Raw genomic sequence first — 20,426 nt, 5'->3', positions numbered from 1 at the left:
CAATAGTTCAACTTGCATTTTTTTTTTCCATCAATGGACAGTGATGGAAGTTGCCCTCTGCTGTTAACTGAATGCAGAATGTTGGATGTCGAAATGAACAGTAAATACCAAATGGATTTCCAGCTACAGGTTGTTTGAAGGCACATGAACGACTTGAGCCTAGAGCTGATGCATTATACCTTGCGTGAAAATCTGTTTCACTGTACCATGGTGCAGTGACTAGTGGTGCCAAAGACAACAGCTGCATTGAGCGTAGTTTCTCCAGTCATAGCCATAGAAAGCTCAGAGTTGTTATGAGTGTCTTGGTGGCTTCCCTCACTAGTCTTGTTCTTGCACAGTGAGTTTATGTGAACTGCCTAGATTCACCATACAATACCATACTGTGTAGGTATTTCTCAAGGTCTGATGTAAATATAGTCCAAGCCATATTCCATGACTTGGAAATGTTCATGTATCCATAAAATTATCTGTAAAAATTATGATTTGTATTAGAATTTGTAGGAATTCATACATTTAATTTGTCCAGTTACTTACTTCCTCGAAAAATGCTAAGGCTACGGAAAATGCAATATTTTTGTTAATCTCCTTGAATTAATGTTGAATGTATACACTACAAAGACATCAAGACTTCTTTGTTTCACCTCCATTGTGGTCCTGTGCAAATGCAAAATTATAAACTGTGTCACTGTTCAGATACTTACAGATCTGAATGCATGTCAGTATTTTTAAATTGCACTAGTATTCATTCTACTGGCTTTTCATCCCTCCAAAAGTGTTACATTGTTTGTCTTCCAATGACACAAAAGTCTATGAATCAGAACATGGACATTTTGAAAAGGTTAACAAGTTTTGCTACTGTGTTCAATCTACAGTCATTGATCATAAGCAATTTGTTGTGTTAACTTCACCCAATTACAAAGAAATAAAAACACATTCCCTGGTTGTTCTGGGTTTTGTTTAGCTGTGGTATACAATCAAAGTCTCTAAGTGTGATACCTTCTACTTCGATCTCAGCACATAACCAAAGCTCTTGATATGGTGTTCGGATGTTTTCTTTTTGCATTTCATGGTGTGTGTGTGTGTGTGTGTTTTCTTTTAAATAACAAGACCAGCTGTGGATCAGCTGTGAACAGTTTTAGGTTTTAGGCTTGTATATAGATCATTGAGGACAAGTCAACAAGACTGAGTTATGAAAAAAGCCAGTCCTCCTGTTCATCCGACTGAGAGTCAAAATTGGCACCACAGTAAATGCTGCTACACCATATTTTGAGAACATGAGAACATAGTTTCCCATTTGAATTCCCGTTTGACAACCAAATCACCAGCTGTGATTTGGTTGTCTGCAAAGACATACAACACTCTCAGGCAAAAGCAATGCATTTTAAAATGTACAAATTAGCAGTGTGTGATATAAGGCCAGTCTCAATTTTTATGTCCGGTAAAAAAAGCAAAAAAAAGCAAAAAAGTGTGCTTTGACAGGACTCCCTCCAGACAGCTGTCTGTGGTGGTGATCGGCCAAAAACCATTATAAGGTTATGTGGGATATTATCAGTGTCATATGTACAAACAGAAACATTTCAAACACTTTAATTTTTAAAGATTTCACTATGAAATTATTTTTGTTTGTTGCATTGTATGAGATGTGCAAATTATTACATTCAGCAAAAAACTCATTTTAGTCAGAAAAAAACAACCCAAATTGGGTCGCAAAGATTGCGATAATGCTCATTAACTTTAAATTTTAACTTTTCTATCATCAATTGTGGATTGTGGAGTCTCTGACGACCCATGGATGGTACACTAGTCCATCACAAGTTACTTCCCCAGCCAAGGCTGTGTTGGACAGCATGTCCCATGACCCTGTCCTCGGACCATTTGATAACTTTATATCTCCTCTGGGGCGACAGGCGCTATGATGCATACTGTTCTTTGCTTATCACGTCACACAGACAGAACACAGTTTTGATATGACATGTACTGTTTCAGATAAACAACACAATCTTCTCCCTTTGGATCCCCTCCCCTGTAGTTTAATGTGGTGAGCGAACTCGAAGTCTCAAAAGACTGACAGGAAATGGACTTCAAAATCAGATGTTGCACAACCCCTGGCAAAAATTATGGAATCACCGGCCTCGGAGGATGTTCATTCAGTTGTTTAATTTTGTAGAAAAAAAGCAGATCACAGACATGACACAAAACTAAAGTCATTTCAAATGGCAACTTTCTGGCTTTAAGAAACACTATAAGAAATCAAGAAAAAAAGATTGTGGCAGTCAGTAACGGTTACTTTTTTAGACCAAGCAGAGGAAAAAAATATGGAATCACTCAATTCTGAGGAAAAAATTATGGAATCACCCTGTAAATTTTCATCCCCAAAACTAACACCTGCATCATATCAGATCTGCTCGTTAGTCTGCATCTAAAAAGGAGTGAACACACCTTGGAGAGCTGTTGCACCAAGTGAACTGACATGAATCATGGCTCCAACACGAGAGATGTCAATTGAAACAAAGGAGAGGATTATCAAACTCTTAAAAGAGAGTAAATCATCACGCAATGTTGCAAAAGATGTTGGTTGTTCACAGTCAGCTGTGTCTAAACTCTGGACCAAATACAAACAACATGGGAAGGTTGTTAAAGGCAAACATACTGGTAGACCAAGGAAGACATTAAAGCTTCACGACAGAAAACTTAAAGCAATATGTCTCAAAAATCCAAAAATGTACAACAAAACAAATGAGGAACGAATGGGAGGAAACTGGAGTCAATGTCTGTGACCGAACTCTAAGAAACCGCCTAAAGGAAATGGGATTTACATACAGAAAAGCTAAACGAAAGGCATCATTAACACCTAAACAGAAAAAAACAAGGTTACAATGGGCTAAGGAAAAGCATTTGTGGACTGTGGATGACTGGATGAAAGTCATATTCAGTGATGAATCTCGAATCTGCATTGGGCAAGGTGATGATGCTGGAACTTTTGTTTGGTGCCGTTCCAATGAGATTTATAAAGATGACTGCCTGAAGAGAACATGTAAATTTCCACAGTCATTGATGATATGGGGCTGCATGTCAGGTAAAGGCACTGGGGATGGCTGTCATTACATCATCAATAAATGCACAAGTTTATGTTGATATTTTGGACAATTGAAAGGATGTTTGGGGATGATGAAATCATTTTTCAAGATGATAATGCATCTTGCCATAGAGCAAAAACTGCAAAAACATTCCTTGCAAAAAGACACATAGGGTCAATGTCATGGCATAGGGTCAATGTCAATGAGCAGATCTGATTTGATGCAGGTGTTAATTTGGGGGATGAAAATTTACAGGGTGATTCCATAATTTTTTCCTCTGAATTGAGTGATTCCATATTTTTTTCCTCTGCTTGGTCTAAAAAAGTAACTGTTACTGACTGCCACAATCTTTTTTTCTTGATTTCTTATAGTGTTTCTTAAAGCCAGAAAGTTGCCATTTGAAATGACTTTAGTTTTGTGTCATGTCTGTGATCTGCTTTTTTCTTCAAAATTAAACAACTGAATGAACATCCTCTGAGGCCGGTGATTCCATAATTTTTGCCAGGGGTTGTATTACAAAGATACCCTCATGGAATGAACGCTGTCCAACGCTGTTGTTATGACAGCGTTGGACCCTTGCAGCAAACGTTTCCCACCGGAGCTGCATACAAGAGCCATGACCTAGCGCCCCACCTACATTTTAGGCCTGTTCTCAGCCAGCACCCAGATGGGCGGGCCTTTCCCTGTGAGTGGATCAATAGAGCTATGTCATTGGTTGGAAAGTGTTGCATTTGACATTTATATGCGGATGACCTGCTTGCATTGTTTATCTGAAACAGTATATGGTATATTAAAACTGTGTTTTGTCTGTGTGGCGTGATAAGCAAAGAACAGTATGCATCATGGAGCCTGTCGCCCCAGAAGAGATATGAAGTTATCAAATGGTCTGAGGACAGGGTCATGGGACATACTGTCCAACAGCTGGTACCCACTTACAGTTGGGTGAACTAGAACAATGCAGATGAAGTGTTTTATTCAAGGACATAAACAGGTAGCATGACAAAGTCTATATACTGACAGTCCAACTTGGTACCCCACTGGAGTAACTGCTCTACTCTGCCAGTTTAGCTCAAATCAAAATTCACTCTGCATTTATAACTACTTAATTTTATGTTTCTGTTTTATTTATGAGGTATCAGTCCTAAATCCTGTAACTGATACGACACCAAACACTACCTGAGGTCATCAGGGCTCATGTTAAAGGTACAGTCATATGAAGACAAGTGAACAAAAATAAACAAATAAATCAGCCAGCACATCCCACACTTGCTATCCTCAGGCAAGTCTTCTAATGGCCCTGTCATATATTGATGAGTTAGCCAGTTTATGCTGACTTGTGAAAAAACTGGTGAATGCGCTGGATATGTCGAATAAGTTATGCAGCTACCACCATGATAATTTTGCCTGTGTATGCCAATCTGTTTCCATCAAGCAGTCCAGGTCAGAACAGTTAAGTCTGGTTTGGCTTGCATTTCCACTGCCAGCAGAACCCTTTTGTCTGGCAGGCAGAGCATGTAGATATTGACATGCATGCCATCGAGCGCATGTACAATGTCACATGGCCTTGCCCCTCCAGATGGAGGCAAAAGAGAGTAATTAAATTTTTTTTTATTTAATTAAATTTTATTTTTGTCCTGGTGGCTCATGGGATTTATTTCATTGCGGCAGAAAGCTGAAGAATCGACTGATGCCTGTGGTAAACAATGACATGATTGAATGAGGCTCTGTGACTTTTTCAACTTTTAAAATAAGTTAATTTTCTTGTTGTGGCAAAAAGTGCAGGTGTTCCCTGGTTCAGGCTGAGAAACACACAAAACACAGAGGGACTTCTTTTAAAAAGCTACATTTCTTCAGACTCAATAGTAATAGTATTAGTTATTATAGTACTAGTATTTTCAGATGTCATTTTTCAAAATCAGGACACTTTATGTGGATAAGTTTTTATCAGGCTGTGATTATGAATCCAATTGAAATGAACAGGTAAGTTTAAGACTTTATATTTACTCAGGGTGTAAATGGTTTTAATATTTGAAACAGTCACTGTTCGCATTAGGACCACAGCTTTCAATTTTTGAGCCAATCAGTGGACAGCATCAGTGGACATATTTCGACTTACGAGGGCTGTCAATAAAGTAACGGTCCTTTTTATTTTTTTCAAAAACTATATGGATTTCATTCATATGTTTTTACGTCAGACATGCTTGAACCCTTGTGCACATGCGTGAGTTTTTCCACGCCTGTCGGTGACATCATTCGCCTGTGAGCATTCCTTGTGGGAGGAGTCGTCCAGCCCCTCCTCGGAATTCCTTTGTCTGAGAAGTTGCTGAGAGACTGGCGCTTTGTTTGATCAAAATTTTTTCTAAACCTGTGAGACACATCGAAGTGGACACGGTTCGAAAAATTAAGCTGGTTTTCAGTGAAAATTTTAACGGCTGATGAGAGATTTTGAGGTGATTCTGTCGCTTTAAGGACTTCCCACGGTGCGAGACATCGCTCAGCGCTCTCAGTCGCCGTCGTCAGCCTGTTCAAGCTGAAAACCTCCACATTTCAGGCTCTATTGATCCAGGACGTCGTGAGAGAACAGAGAAGTTTCAGAAGAAGTCGGTTTCAGCATTTTATCCGGATATTCCACTGTTAAAGGAGATTTTTTTAATGAAAGACGTGCGGACGGATCCGCGCGTCGGGACGCAGCCGACGCGGTGCAGCGGCACAGGAAAAACACCTCCGTGTTGATAACCATTTGTAAAATCCAGGCGGCTTTTGATGGCTTTCAGTGGAGTGAGTATATGAGAAATTGTTTAACAGGCAGGACATGTTCCAAATTGTCCTTAAGGCTTTCAACAGAGGTGTTTTTCCTGTGGCGGAGCGTCGCGGCGGCTGCGTCCCGACGCGCGGACCCGTCTGCACGTCTTTCATTAAAAAAATCTCCTTTAACAGTGGAATATCCGGATAAAATGCTGAAACCGACTTCTTCTGAAACTTCTCTGTTCTCTCACGACGTCCTGGATCAATAGAACCTGAAATGTGGAGATTTTCAGCTTGAACAGGCTGACTACGGCGGCTGAGAGCGCTGAGCGACGTCTCGCACCGTGGGAAGTCCTTAAAGCGACAGAATCACCTCAAAATCTCTCATCAGCCGTTAAAATTTTCACTGAAAACCAGCTTAATTTTTCGAACCGTGTCCACTTCGATGTGTCTCAAAGGTTTAGAAAAAATTTTGATCAAACAAAGCGCCAGTCTCTCAGCAACTTCTCAGACAAAGGAATTCCGATGAGGGGCTGGACGACTCCTCCCACAAGGAGTGCTCACAGGCGAATGACGTCACCGACAGGCGTGGAAAAACTCATGCATGCGCACGAGGGTTCAAGCATGTCTGCCGTAAAACATATGAATGAAATCCATATAGTTTTTGAAAAAAATAAAAAGGACCGTTACTTTATTGACAGCCCTCGTATGAGTAACTTACAAGAAAAGTGTGTGAACAATCGTATAACTTAGCAGCAACCTATGGCCCGCGAATGCATGATGTATGAACTATATGCTAGCATATGTCGAAAATATTGTGCATGCCTAACATTTTTTGACGAACTCGCCACACTATGACGTATGTCAGCATGCTTCAATGTGCTCTTAACATATACAAAGCGTACCTATAGCTTATTAGACATCAGCCTGTGTATTTTCATACGTCGGCATACGACAGCTATCATCAAGGTGTGACAGGCCTATAAAGGCCTTTTTACGCTTCTACTACTCTGTAACTCCATGGCCATGCAATCACTTTGATGCAGTTGCGAACCTCTCAAAGTTTTCTGTCGGGGTTGGTGGGTGTCGCAATGCAATTCACCACCAGAACAGTAGGAGGCACAGTGTGGCTACCTAGACTGGCCTACTATCCTATGAAAGCTGTGGATTGTGAAACCAGAAAAGTGAGATTCCGGAAGTTATGCAATTAGCGGCTCAATCACAGCCCATGCAGTCTCCATGTGGTCTCTGTCATCTCAACATGTAGTTACAATTTTTGGGAGGTGCATGTCATGCTACAGAAAGGGGCTCGGGAGGGGGGGGGGGGTTTGCAATGACGCAGAGGGCTCTGTGTACTACGGAGTTGAGGATACTGAGTATTATAAATTGGGATTAACTGTTCCGGGAGGATCCTGAGGTGTTCCAAGCCAGCTGTGAAACATAATCCCTCCATCATATACTGGGTCTTCTCTGGGTCCTCCGCCCAGTTGGAGATACCTGGTTGTCTCCCTAGGTTGCTTCCATAGGGAGATGGCTAGGGGGCATCCTCCCCAGACACTCGGACCACCTCAGCTGGCTCTTTTCAATATGAAGAAGCAGCGGTTCTAATCTGAGTCCCTCCTGGATATTTGAGCTTCTCATCCTGTCACTGAGTGTAAGTCCAGATACCCAACAGGGAACCTCATATCACCGCTTCTCTGCAACCTTGTTCTTTCAGTCATTACCTAAAGTTCATGTCCATAGGTGAGAATATCAATGGGTAAATCAAGAGTCTTCCCTTCTGGCACAGCTCTTTCTTCATCATGACAGTCCGGTACAACGTCCACAAGACCTCAGATGGAGCCCCAATCTCTCTATCAATCTAATGCTCCATTTCACACCCCACCCATGAAAAGACCCCCAAGATATTCTAGAGTTCATTTGTCTTCTTTTTAACAATGTCTTCCTCGCTGCCACTGTACCAAAAGCTTGTGAAACAACAGGCAAATATGTGACATACAGTCTCTCCAATCACAGTCATTGTAGTTTGTAATGTTTTACAGACTTACCATGGGCATTGTGATGGCTTTCCATAATTTATCAGAAGTTTATCGTTGTGAATAAGAGTATTGTATACAATATGTACCATCTAATGGCAATTTATTCTGAGGGTTCATGAAGCTAAAAAACAAAGAAACAAGCAGATGGATTGAGTGAAACAAGAACAAACTAAGAGCAATTTCCCCAGGCTCTGATTCATGCTATAAAGAGAAAAGCATAATGGTATGCTGAAAACCTGAACGCTGGACATAAATAGCACTGAGCTCTCTTGTCGGTCTTGAAATGAAGCCACAGAACAATGGGCAAAACAAATGAATCTTACTTTTAGTGAAATAGACTATGCCCATAAATTTCCATCTAATCTGTGGAGGAAATTGAATTATTTCTGTGTTTTGGTGGTTTTAATTCATGAGGGGGAATGAGGGCGGGGGCAGGGGTGGTGGGGGGGACTACTGAGAGACTTGCTGAGATTACTCGATTGTGTGAAGGATGACTTTTTTACCTTAGCGCCCTTCTCTCCTTGCCTGCCTTCTGCACCAGCGGCCCCCGGAGGTCCCTGAGGAAGATGAAAGTGCACCAGTTTAGCATTTTAACAAAACATAAACAAACTGCTTGTGGAAAACCAGAGCGCACATACCATATACTACCTTTAAATAAGGCCTAGTTCAAAAATAATGAAGCCTAACTGCTGATTTGCATTGCATTTGTCATGAACAAGCCATTATTTTATTTAGCACCATCCAGATTTATCTGTGAGTTGCCTATAGTCTCTTTGACGAGAACTGAAAATTTCATGGAAAAATTGCACGGTTCCAGAGATATGCACGAAATTTACTAAAAAAAATAGCACTTTTTTCATCAACATTATAGTATATATGCACTGATAATTTCTCGCAATGACTGAAGCGAGACCAATAGAAATATTGAAACTCTGATATATATAACCATACCTAAAATGATAACATTTCACAAAAAATACCACTTTTAAATTTTGATGGTTATGTCACACTTTGGCTTCATTATTTTTGAACTAGGCCATAAATAAAAAATCTAAAATTTTACTGTTCAATCTCACAGCAAACACAAATCTCTACAACAAAACATTCAGTACAAATAAATGTAATAAAACTATGAAAGCCACATTAACTGCACAATTATGTGGACCTCCTAATATAATACATATAAATCATGACTTTTACAGCGAGTTCTTAAGTTCTCTGCCCGTGTGTGTCTGTGTGACAAGTAACAAAATATCTCAAATGCTGATTGAAGCAAAGCATAAGGTCACATTGCAATGACAAAACTGTTGCCCAATGCAAATTTATTTTTTTAAAGCCTTGTAGCTCATGAACCAGAGGTGATACATCCATGGTTGGTGTTTGACATGAATAAGATGTTATATATTGCCTTTCAAAATACACCATTACATGTGGCTTTTGAGTGATCTTGAAGGTCACTTTCAAGATTGTTCAACCTTTGATCATTTATACTGGCTGCATGATGCCAGTTTGGCACATGGTTACTACACATTAGACATGGATTGGAAATCATATGTTAGCTCACAATTATAATATGCAACTTCTAATTTGACCTTGAGTGACCTTGAACAAATTCAACTGATACAGTACCCCTTAATGGCTGGTGGACATTCATTTTCTGGACTATCTGCTCCAGACCAATTTACCACACAGATTAGTTTTAGTTTCTGTATTTTGGAAACATAGTGGAAATGAAGTGCAAGAGATACGCACTCACTTGTCTCAAGAAAAGTGGCTGTGAAAGTGATGTTTAGTTGTTGTATTAAATGGTTCACATACTTATGCAAGCCATTATTTTGACTTTTATGTTTTTATTGAACTAACATCGAGTTGAGAGCTGTTTATGTCTCGATGTTATAGAGAATAATTTTAGAACTCTTTATATACAGTGAAGATTATATAATGGCTGAGTGGATCCTTGTCTTTCGATTGGCGCTTTGTAGGTCACATGACATGGATTATTTGTCCCATTTGTGTTGGGTTGCATTTAGCCAGTGGTGGGCATAGCTAACCAAAACGTTGGCTTTGATAACCGCTAATCAGCTAACTGAAAAGTTAACTTTTATAACACTAAAACATTTGGCGGATGCTACAGCTAATCACTAACCACTAACTGTCAGTATTGTCTTTGGTACACTCTCAGCAACTGACAAGCCAGTTTTGAGTTTAAGCACCACCAACACTTCTGATTAGAATCGAAGACAGTCACAAACCCAACACAACCAGCGAGTCAGCGCTCCTGTCTTTGTGCATCCTGCCCTCTGCTGTAAGGAAGCATCATTTACAGACATGAGGCAGAAGTCCTGAAAAAGAAAACAGGTTTGACTCGTGGTTTTGATTTATAAACCAAATTAATCCGGATAGTTTAACTGCATTAATGTTAACTCTGTCATGTTTACAAAGTGAAAATATAACACATATCTTTTAATTTAAAATAATTTTTAATTTAACTAATTCTGAACATTTGAACATTAACACACAGATGCCAAAAGGCATTATGGGTAAAATTAGCCGTCCCTCATCACTGATTGATGTAAAACCAACACACAAGTTACTGCAATGTGTGTGTTGGTTTTTACAAACAAATGTGTATTTGTAAAATATGTCATTTTTTTCATTTGTAAAAAAAATGGCATTTGCAAAACTGAAAATTCTGTTTGTTAAGTTGTGATTCAGCTCAACAACCGTAGAACATAATCAGGTGCCATTCACACTGCCATCCAGTAGATGGATCAAAATGCATACAACACTGCCATCTATTGGCTATTTGTGACCGTAATCCAGCATTAATGCCCGCAAGTCATCAGAGACCAGGGGGTTATTCCCATTGTAATCCAATTCCATTCTTTGTACTGTTTATTATCTGTAAGTTATTTGGTCAGCGAAGCTTACTGTAGCAAATGTATCGTTGCTCCACCAGTTTCTCTCGCTCTCATCTGACAGCACCATGTGTAGAGTAATACATCAAATGTGAAACGGTCAAATATTGGCATCCGCGTAGCAAAGCGGTCAGGGTGCATAGTAATACATCAAATGTGAAACAGTAGAATATTTTGCCACCATCAACACGATATTTTATCGTCGGAAATCTCACATGCTTAACCAGTCAGATTTGCAGAACAAATGTAATTGGATTAGAATTTAGTTTAATCAGATTTTTCAAAGATTGCAATACAGATCAGAGATGGCAATCCAGTGTCCATGAATATCTTTTATTTTCTGTAAAGGTTTATTAGACTGACTTGGTCAGATACAGAGAAAAAACACACTTTCATCTTCTGTAACGCTCTGCCAGCAGATCATCTTTGGTTTCTGGTCTCAATCTACTGACACGCAACAGTTTCTTTCACCTCCAACTCCACTCATTTGTCTTCAAAACAGCTGCCCGTCCACATTCCACTCTGATCCACAGACTGCAGGCTGAGTGCTATTGATGGAGAGATTGCCATGTGAGATTGCCTTCTGTCTGGCGGCTTTCATCTTCTTCTGATGTGCACCTCTTAAAGGTGGTGAAGAGGCAGGCTCTTCATCAGCACAAAGAGCCGGTTCAGTTCGGGCAGCAACTGGAGCCAATATGTAGGTGTGTGCTTCGCTTCAAGGTTGCCACAGCAGGTTTTTGTTGGCTCCACAGGATTCAGGTATCAAGAAAGTTATTGTGATGTTCTGTATTACACAAAATGGTACCACCCCAAAATGTAATGGTCACTAATACAAGACAAACCAAAGTCTGGTGAAATTAATGCATGTATTTCCCAGTTCCCAGTATTTCATTTATTTTCATTTATTAAATGCACAATGTAGTAGTGCATATTTTGGAACAAGCCTAACATTTTCATAAAATTTACTCATGAGTGAATCACTCAAGGTTGCATTGTTTGATCATGACTTCACCCATTCATCCACATCTGACCCATAATTTAACCAAATCTATTTCAGGATATGTTCTACTTTTCAACCAGGTTTTGAAAATGGGCTGTACTAACCTCTGTCAGTTAAAAAGTTCTTATGAATCAAATGTTTTAAAATTTACTGGTTCCACCACCAATGAGAAGATGCTATGTTCCCATCAAGAACATAGCAAAGAATCTGTCAAAAAGTGGACATGGACAGGGGCGGATCTACTGGGGTGGCATGGGGTGGCAACTGCCACCCTAAAAATAGCTCTTGCCACCCCAGTTGCCACCCTAATCAGAAGTGGGTGACATTTTTTTCAAAAAAGGGACCTCGCGAATGACGTTAACCGGCGAAAACTGTGCTCTCTGAGTGCCCTTGAATGCAGCACAAGCTGCGCTTCGCCGAACTTTCCCCAAAAGACACGACGACACACCAGCACACACAGCTGCCAGGAAAACTTTGCGGAGAAAGAAATATAAAATTGATACATTCACCAAGTACTGTATAAATTAATACAATGAACAATAAACAATGAGGAATAAGTTTTCAGTGGTATTTTTATTAGGGCGGAACCTCTTGTTTCCCTCGTCGTTTCAGGTGAACTGAAAACAAGGACGGATGTCAACACTGGTCACATCAGCCGACGAAACTTTCTTTGTAGCTAGACTTCAGCTTTACTCGTGTTTCTCATAGATATTAGGGATGTTACATCCAACCTTAAAGTTGTGTTATGTTAACAAAAGTCCGTGCACGCGTGCGGCAATGTACGCTTTTTAGGTTTCACTTTCATTTCATAACGTGACAGTGGAGCACTTTTTTATTGCTGAGGGGAGAAAAGACTTTGTTGTAGATTTAGAGGAACACTGGAAACAAGAGAAGAGGGTGTGAGGAGAGGACAGAAGGATAGACAGAGGACAGAGGGATGAGCAGAGGACAAGCGCTGATACACACACCCTTGAGGTGTGTTTCTGTGAGTCTTCAGCTCAGGTAAGACTCATACAGCTTCTCTGCTGTCATTTGATTAAATGTGTTGTTTTCTACTATAGTGGTGCAGCGTATGGGCTCATACAGCTTCTCTGCTGTCATTTGATTAAATGTGTTGTTTTCTACTATAGTGGTGCAGCGTATGGGCTCATACAGCTTCTCTGCTGTCATTTGATTAAATGTGTTGTTTTCTACTATAGTGGTGCAGCGTATGGGCTCATACAGCTTCTCTGCTGTCATTTGATTAAATGTGTTGTTTTCTACTATAGTGGTGCAGCGTATGGGCTCATACAGCTTCTCTGCTGTCATTTGATTAAATGTGTTGTTTTCTACTATAGTGGTGCAGCGTATGGGCTCATACAGCTTCTCTGCTGTCATTTGATTAAATGTGTTGTTTTCTACTATAGTGGTGCAGCGTATGGGCTCATACAGCTTCTCTGCTGTCATTACAACAGCAGCAAAATCTGGACATACTGCATCTAACAACTACAGATTAGGTCAGATTGTAATTCCGTTACTGTAGAATTGCCCTAAAATTCCCATAAGAATGATTCAGTTTGTGATAAAAGCATGGAATTTGGCACAAATATTCTAAATTAACTAATATTTATTTTCAGATATGGAGGCATCCTGGAGCTGACCTCTAATGAGCTACAGGGGCCAATAAAGAATTACACAGGGGTCAAACTTTAACAATGCTCCAATCATATTGAAAAGTACACCACATTATTTATCTGATTACACAGCTTCCAAAAAGGTAGAGTTTGGACTATCTATGACTGAATGTTCTGGAGTTATGGGGTAAAAACAGCAAATATGGTGACAAAGGTCAGTTTCAGTTTGTACAGGGGTCAAACGTTAAACTTGCTCCAATTTTGGTAAAAAAAATTATGCAAATTATTGGTTTAGTTAATAGTATTTTAAAAAGGAATAGTTTGCACCATCTATCATGCTAAGTTATCATGTTACGAGGTAACATATGTCACATGTCATAGAATCCAATGGACGTCAACCTTGTTTGACCTTTACTTTGGAGACCAAGCATTCGACATAGTCAAAACTATTCCATTTATTAATCCTATTCACTCAACCAATAATTTGCATCACTTTTTACCAAAACTGAAGTAACTTTAACTTTTCACCCCTGTACAAACTGAAACTGACCTTTGTCACCATTTTTGCTGTTTTTACCCCATAACTCCATAACATGCAGTCATGGATAGCCCAAACTATACATTTTTGGAATCCTTATGATCACACAAATAGTGTGGTATCATTTTCAACATGATTGGAGAATTTTTATATTTTGACCCCTGTGTAATTCTTTATTGATCCCTGTAGCTCATTAGAGGTCACCTCCAGGATGTCTCCATATCTGAAAATAAACATTAGTTAATTTAGAATATGTGTACCACATTTCATGCTTTTATCACAAACTGAACAATTGTTTTGGTTATCTGCTGCACTACTACAGCAATGTTCATTTTGTGATCATGAAAACACAATTTACAGATCTATGATGCCCATTGGAGCGCTTGAAATTACCATTCCACTCATGCATTTTTTACACACATTGTTTATAGTTTTTTCTATACTGGTCTGCAAAAATGTTTTAACGTTACATGAAAATTGGTCTGTGGCGCAAAAAGCTTGTAGGCCGCTGCTCTAGGCTATATGAAACTTGGACTCGTGACGCTATAATCCAGATAGCATAATACATAAACATTACATTGCCACCCCACATAATAGTGCCTGTCCCTGCTTGCCACCCCATGAATTTATCTCTAGATCCGCCCCTGGACATAGACCAAAAAAAAAAAAAAAGCTATTTAACTGATGTACTAACATTTTAAGACCTGAGAGTTACTGGACATGATAGAATTAATTCCAAAAACCTCATATTTTTTGTGTGGCTTGCACAAATAAACACCACTTAAATGTCATCATAAACAATGAAATTTCCCCATTGTTATAATGCTCCATTGCAAAACACAAGATGGCCTTTGGTTAAAGAAAAAAAAAAACTTCTGACATATATTTGTTTTTTTTTCATATCATTTAGAATTTAAACTATCCTTACTGCTCCAACTTGAAAGCACTGACATGCAAAATGGGGTCTTGTGAACTGTATGTTGTAAGTGGACTAGCTGTAATGTCAAGCACACTATATTTGTGTAATTAATAGAAAAACAAAAATAGTTTTGTTAAATTTTTATTGTATGATTATTACTGAGATGTTTGTGTGTATTGGGTGTGTTAAATAGACTTTTTTACTTGCAGTAGTTTGAAGACAATTCTGGAAGAAACTTCACTAGATTTTGTGAATGTCCAAATTTATACCTCCTTCACACATAACACGACTGAAGTCAACTGGCGCACGGAGGAATTGCATGCTACTCGTGAAAACTTGGAGCCACCTCAAACACCTCGTACAGCTGTTGCCACAACCATTCACACACACAAACAGCTAAAAGAAGACAGCGAGTGCCCATTTGACCCCCCTCTTGACAAGTGTGGGCCAAATTCCATGTGTCACACACAAACATCCAACACCGCTTGCTGGACACTTAGAAAATCAATCAATCAATCAACATTTATGTATAAAGTGCTTTACAGCACCGACTGGTGTTCAAAGTGCTTAACATTAAAAACACAAATTTACAAAAATAAAACACATATAAAATAAAATTTAAAACAACACATAAAAAAGAACATAAAAATAACAGAACATGTCACCTCCCCACTAAGTGTTAAAAGCCAGTTTAAATAAATAAGTCTTTAACTTAGATTTAAAAAGTGCTAGGTCAGGAATAGTACGTAACTCAAGAGGTAGCTCATTCCACAGTCTCGGGCCAGCTACCGCGAAAGCATGATCACCCCAGCGTTTATACCCCCAGAAAAATTACACCCCAGAAAAGGCGGGGCTATTTGCACTCCCAGCAAGAGAGTAGAGAGCAGGGGACCACATTCGAGCTGTCTGTGAAAATTACAAAGTGCAACACAAGTGTGGCGTAACCTAGCAACACATGGATGTGACTGTGCCACCCCCCCACATACACACACACACACACACACGCAAATGGCTTGTGAAGTGTGTCACCATCATCGTCCCCACCAAGCCACATGGCTTGTGGAGTGTGTCACCCCCCCCCCCCCCACCCCCACCCACCACACACACACACACACACACACACACACACACACACACACACACACACACACACACACACAAACACCATGAATCCAACATTGTCAGGTGTGCCTGACAGTCCCGGAGTCCAGTCGCTGTCCAGCGCAGTGCGCTGTTGGGACAGCTGACCGCTGAGTACTGCAACTCAGCTGGTGAAGATGCAATGCAGGTGTGGGGGGACGCTCATGACATGCTGATAATGTCATACAGACACAATCACATGATGGCTGGCCAGGATCTGAGTGTGTGGCACAGTGTGAAGCCAGCCGGGCAGGCTGATGCCACTTCAAACACGTAATTTGTAGTTTACATGAAGACGGAGTGGAGAGTGGAGATCAAATAAAACAAATAAGCGTAAAGGCACAAACTCATTCATGTGTGATCACATTGCTCATACGCTTTGCTGTGGACATACGGCACATGTTAGCTGACTGCCGAATGTTAGCTGGACTTGACCGTGCATGCAAGGTGGTAAATTTAAAACAGACATCAGACAGATGCGAGACAAAAAATAATAATATATACATAAAAATCACAGAATAAAGGAACAGAGATTGAGCCTTTTTTTCTGTGAGCTGGCGAGGTCCGCAGACAGAGGTGGGCATGTTCCAGCGACTGGCAGATGTTCAGATATCTATACTCGCAAGTCACAGCCAGAGAACACCTGTAGTGGCTTGTAAAATATGACCTCACATAACTTCACCGTGAGGCGCGGATGTCAGCATGCTGTCCTCACGTAGAAATAAATTAGAACACATATTGCTTCAGCTGACTGCCCCGTCAGCACACAATGTTGGTGAATATCGTGCCATGCAGAAAATCACCTCACGGGACGCCCCACGAGGCATGTGTATCTGCAGGACTTCCCTACATTGTCATAATTAAAACACATATCACATTTGCAATGCAGTCACCAGCGGATCACTGTGCGCTGGACCCACCATGGCAGCTGATGCGGTCATGACACGGGAGTTGGCTCTTCAAGACACGGGAGCCAGCTCTTCATGAAACGAGAGCCCAGCTAATGTCTTCATGAGACGGGCACATCAAGTAATTCATGTAAAACATAAAAGGGAGAACAGTGACCCACGTCATTTCATTACTTCCTGGTGTACATCTAGGCGGAGGCTAAGTAAGCTCTTTATAACAGGAATTAAATATGATAAATTGTGGTGTTTTTTTATTTATTTTTTGCTTCACTGCTGTGTGCGCAGCTTTCCATGTGCTCACACTGTGTTCTTGTGCACGAACACAAGCGTGCACGTCTGTCTGACCGTATGTCCCTCCCGACAGTAGGTGGAATGTTTCGCGGTTCCCCAATTCGGTTTTTGTTCACGGATTATCTTCCAGTTTCAGCGTCTTTCGCCCAACATCATGTTATGTGTGAAGGGGCCCTTAGTAATACCAGTCACACTCTAACATTCCACTACACCACAAAAAAGCACACAAAAAGCTAAAGCTTATTGACAATACTGCCATGTCAAACCGCTTCGCTCTAACTAGTTAACAAGAAAAGAGTAGGTGTTTCCATTCAAAATCAGTGAAGAGTAATAACATTCCAAACATACCACTGTTCATTTCAGACCGAAGGAAACCTCAAATTTATGAAATCACCTAAAAGATGGATCCAGATCTGTTTGAAGATGAGTGAGTTTCAATTTGTGTTAACAAATCTTATTAACAAATGAATTACTCCAAATCTGGTTCCTGGAAAATATGGGTACCACAGGGGTCTGTATTCAGCCATATACTATTCTCTCTCTTTAGTACCTCTTGGTTAGATTACTGTGACATTTTGGAATTGCTTTTCATTGCTATGCTGATGATGCTCAGTTGTACATGCTGTGGTCAATGAAACGTTAATGAGGTGCTGTGACTTTTTTGACTTGTTGCGCCAAGACAGAGAACGGGTGGGGAAAGGTGGGGGGAGACGGCTCTGCTCCGCTAACTGATCTGATGGCGCAACTCTGGCACAAAGTGCCGGAGGACTTTTCTTCACTAAAACGAACAGGTAAGACCTTATATTTACACTGTGTGTGAATTTACACCACATGAGGTCCGCAGCATTCAGGAAATCAATTGACATATTTGGACTTATGAAAAAGCCTGTAAAAATCCATAACTTAGCCGCATCGTTGTTTTAGCGGCTTATAGTCCGGAAATTATGGTATGTTTATGATAGATTTAACATCTTGTTATAATTGTTCACACCAGCTGTGCTGTGATGCGGTCTGCTGACGCAATCACTCGCACTCATATGCAGTGTTTTTGAATTGTTTGTGTAATGATCACGTGAAGTTCACGTAATTAATGTGTGATGGAGATTTTGAACATTTCAAAATTTTCTTCGTGCACAGTTTACAGCGGTTTACAATGGATTTGAGACAAATTTACTCTCATGCAAGGCAGAGTGCGTACGAGTGGGCGGATCAAAGTCGTGCAAGTGTCAGGGCACCTTAAGCAAGCAACATTTATAGTAGTGCAGCTTAGCTAAGATTTCCATAAAAATTGCTCATCTTGTGATAAAAGCATGGAATTTGGCACACATATTCTAAATTAACTAATGTTTATTTTCAGATGTGGATCCTGGAGCTGACCTCTAATGAGCTACAGGGGTCAATAAAGAATTACACAGGGGTCAAAATTTAAAAATGATCAAATCATGTTGAAAACTATACCACATTATTTGTCTGATCATACCGATTCCAAAAAGGTATGGTAAAGTTTCAGTTTGTACAGGGGTCAAAAGTTAAAGTTGCTCCACTTTTGGTAAAAAATGACGCAAATTATTGGTTGAGTTAATAGCATTTTAAAAAGGAATAGTTTACACCATCTGTCATGCTTAGTTATCATGTTACAGGGTAACATATGTCATATGTCATGGAATCCAATGGACGTCGACTTTGTTTGACCTTTACTTTGGAGACCAATCATTCAGCACAGTCAAAACTATTCCATTTATTAATCCTTTTATTTCAACCAATAATTTGCATCACTTTTTACCAAAACTGGAGCAACTTTAACTTTTGAACCCTGTACAAACTGAAACTGATCTTTGTCACCATTTTTGCCATTTTTACCCCATAACTCCAGAACATTCAGTCATAGATAGTCAAAACTATACTTTTTTGGAATTGTTATGATCAGACAAATAATGTGGTATCATTTTCAGCATGATTAAAACATTTTAAAATTTTGACCTCTGTTTAATTCTTCATTGACCCCTGTAGCTCATTAGAGGTCAGCTCCAGGATGGCTCCATATCTGAAAATAAACATTGTTAATTTAAAATATGTATGCCAAATTCCATGCTTTTATCACAGAATGAACAATTGTTTTGCTAGGAATTTTTATTTTAACATAAACTGTTAAAATATTCTTAAGGTAAAGGAACGTTTGATCCAAAACAACTCTGGAATTAAGTATTCAAAGGAGGAACCTGACAGGGAGCAGCATGGATCATCTGAGGCCCCCTTTTTTGGTGAGCATTTAAAGAACTGGGTGTGATAAAGAACTCCATTTCCTTACCATAATCCCTCGGCCATTCAGGTGCAGCTGTTGCTGTTACTCAGAATGTGAATTTAATTTGACACACTTCATTCCCAGACTGTGAATTTCCTTATGGATACCAGAGAATAGCATCTCATTTCCATAAGAACTTTGAGCTCCACGTCATATTGGTAATATGTTAATCCACCTTGGATGTGTGCATTCAAAAGGCAGCTCTGATAAACAGAGTCCTTTGTGAAAAAGTCCGGAAAAGCTACTCATTGTGTGTTAAGTTTTAATGAGGAAAAATCCTTTTCTGTTCAAACTTATATCCACATTCTCCATTAGTAACCATTAGAATTCTTCATTTTGTTTTTTTTTATTAATTGACTTAAGATATAACTCTGCCACACTGTCTTTTGTAAATATACCAGGTCCACATCCATGTTGTGCCTTTGTTTCACTCTTACTGCCAGTCAAGCAGCAACAGATCAATAAAATATCAGACTGGATACATTTTTCTTACTTTCTTGCCACTTCCACTCAGGGGTAAAAGGGTTTGGAGCAACCAGCTTGTCCCTGCCCCTTCTCATTTGGCAAAGCCAGTTCAATTTTCTTGCAAAATAACTTAATAAATAAATAAAAATAAAATGATTCATGAGATTCACATCCTCAGCAGGCTTAAAGGTGTCTTTTCTGCGCAGATAGGGAGATGCCTCGACCTTGTAAATCTCCAGCTTTGTTTTCTCGAGTTTGCTTTTAATGAAAACGAATCTCTGACTTGACTGCTGAGATTGAGTTGTTGAGGAGGACTTATTACAGCGAGGCGGGTGAGTGGTGTTCTGGTGTTGGCAGTAGTGTACAGTGCTAATGAATCCTCCAGTTATTTGATGGCAGGATGGTGAATATTTTGAGTAAATGCTTTAAAACATTTAGAAGCACATCAATACAATTTAATGGTGAAATGTT

The 20,426-nt window shown here is 39.8% G+C and overlaps 1 protein-coding gene and 1 long non-coding RNA gene across 5 annotated transcripts in view; both read right to left on the bottom strand.

Annotated features, from left to right (window-relative positions):
• The window catches only part of col11a1a (collagen, type XI, alpha 1a), a 363,765-nt gene that overhangs the window by 25,844 nt on the left and 317,495 nt on the right, over positions 1-20,426 (bottom strand). For all 4 annotated transcript variants that reach the window (XM_034171602.1, XM_034171606.1, XM_034171594.1 and 1 more), the window contains one exon: positions 8,365-8,418. In XM_034171602.1, coding sequence (XP_034027493.1) covers positions 8,365-8,418 — 54 coding nt within the window. The remainder of the gene's footprint in view (positions 1-8,364; positions 8,419-20,426) is intronic.
• Positions 12,001-20,421, bottom strand: LOC117511693. Its single transcript, XR_004561045.1, has 3 exons — positions 20,408-20,421; positions 12,440-12,443; positions 12,001-12,084 (listed from the first exon to the last, which is right to left on the bottom strand). It is a non-coding gene; the product is annotated as an uncharacterized LOC117511693 (long non-coding RNA).

The sequence above is a fragment of the Thalassophryne amazonica genome, chromosome 1 (genome assembly GCF_902500255.1).
Source record: "Thalassophryne amazonica chromosome 1, fThaAma1.1, whole genome shotgun sequence".
Classification (NCBI taxonomy): Eukaryota; Metazoa; Chordata; class Actinopteri; order Batrachoidiformes; family Batrachoididae; genus Thalassophryne; species Thalassophryne amazonica.
This window is presented reverse-complemented; position numbering and strand designations above follow the sequence as displayed.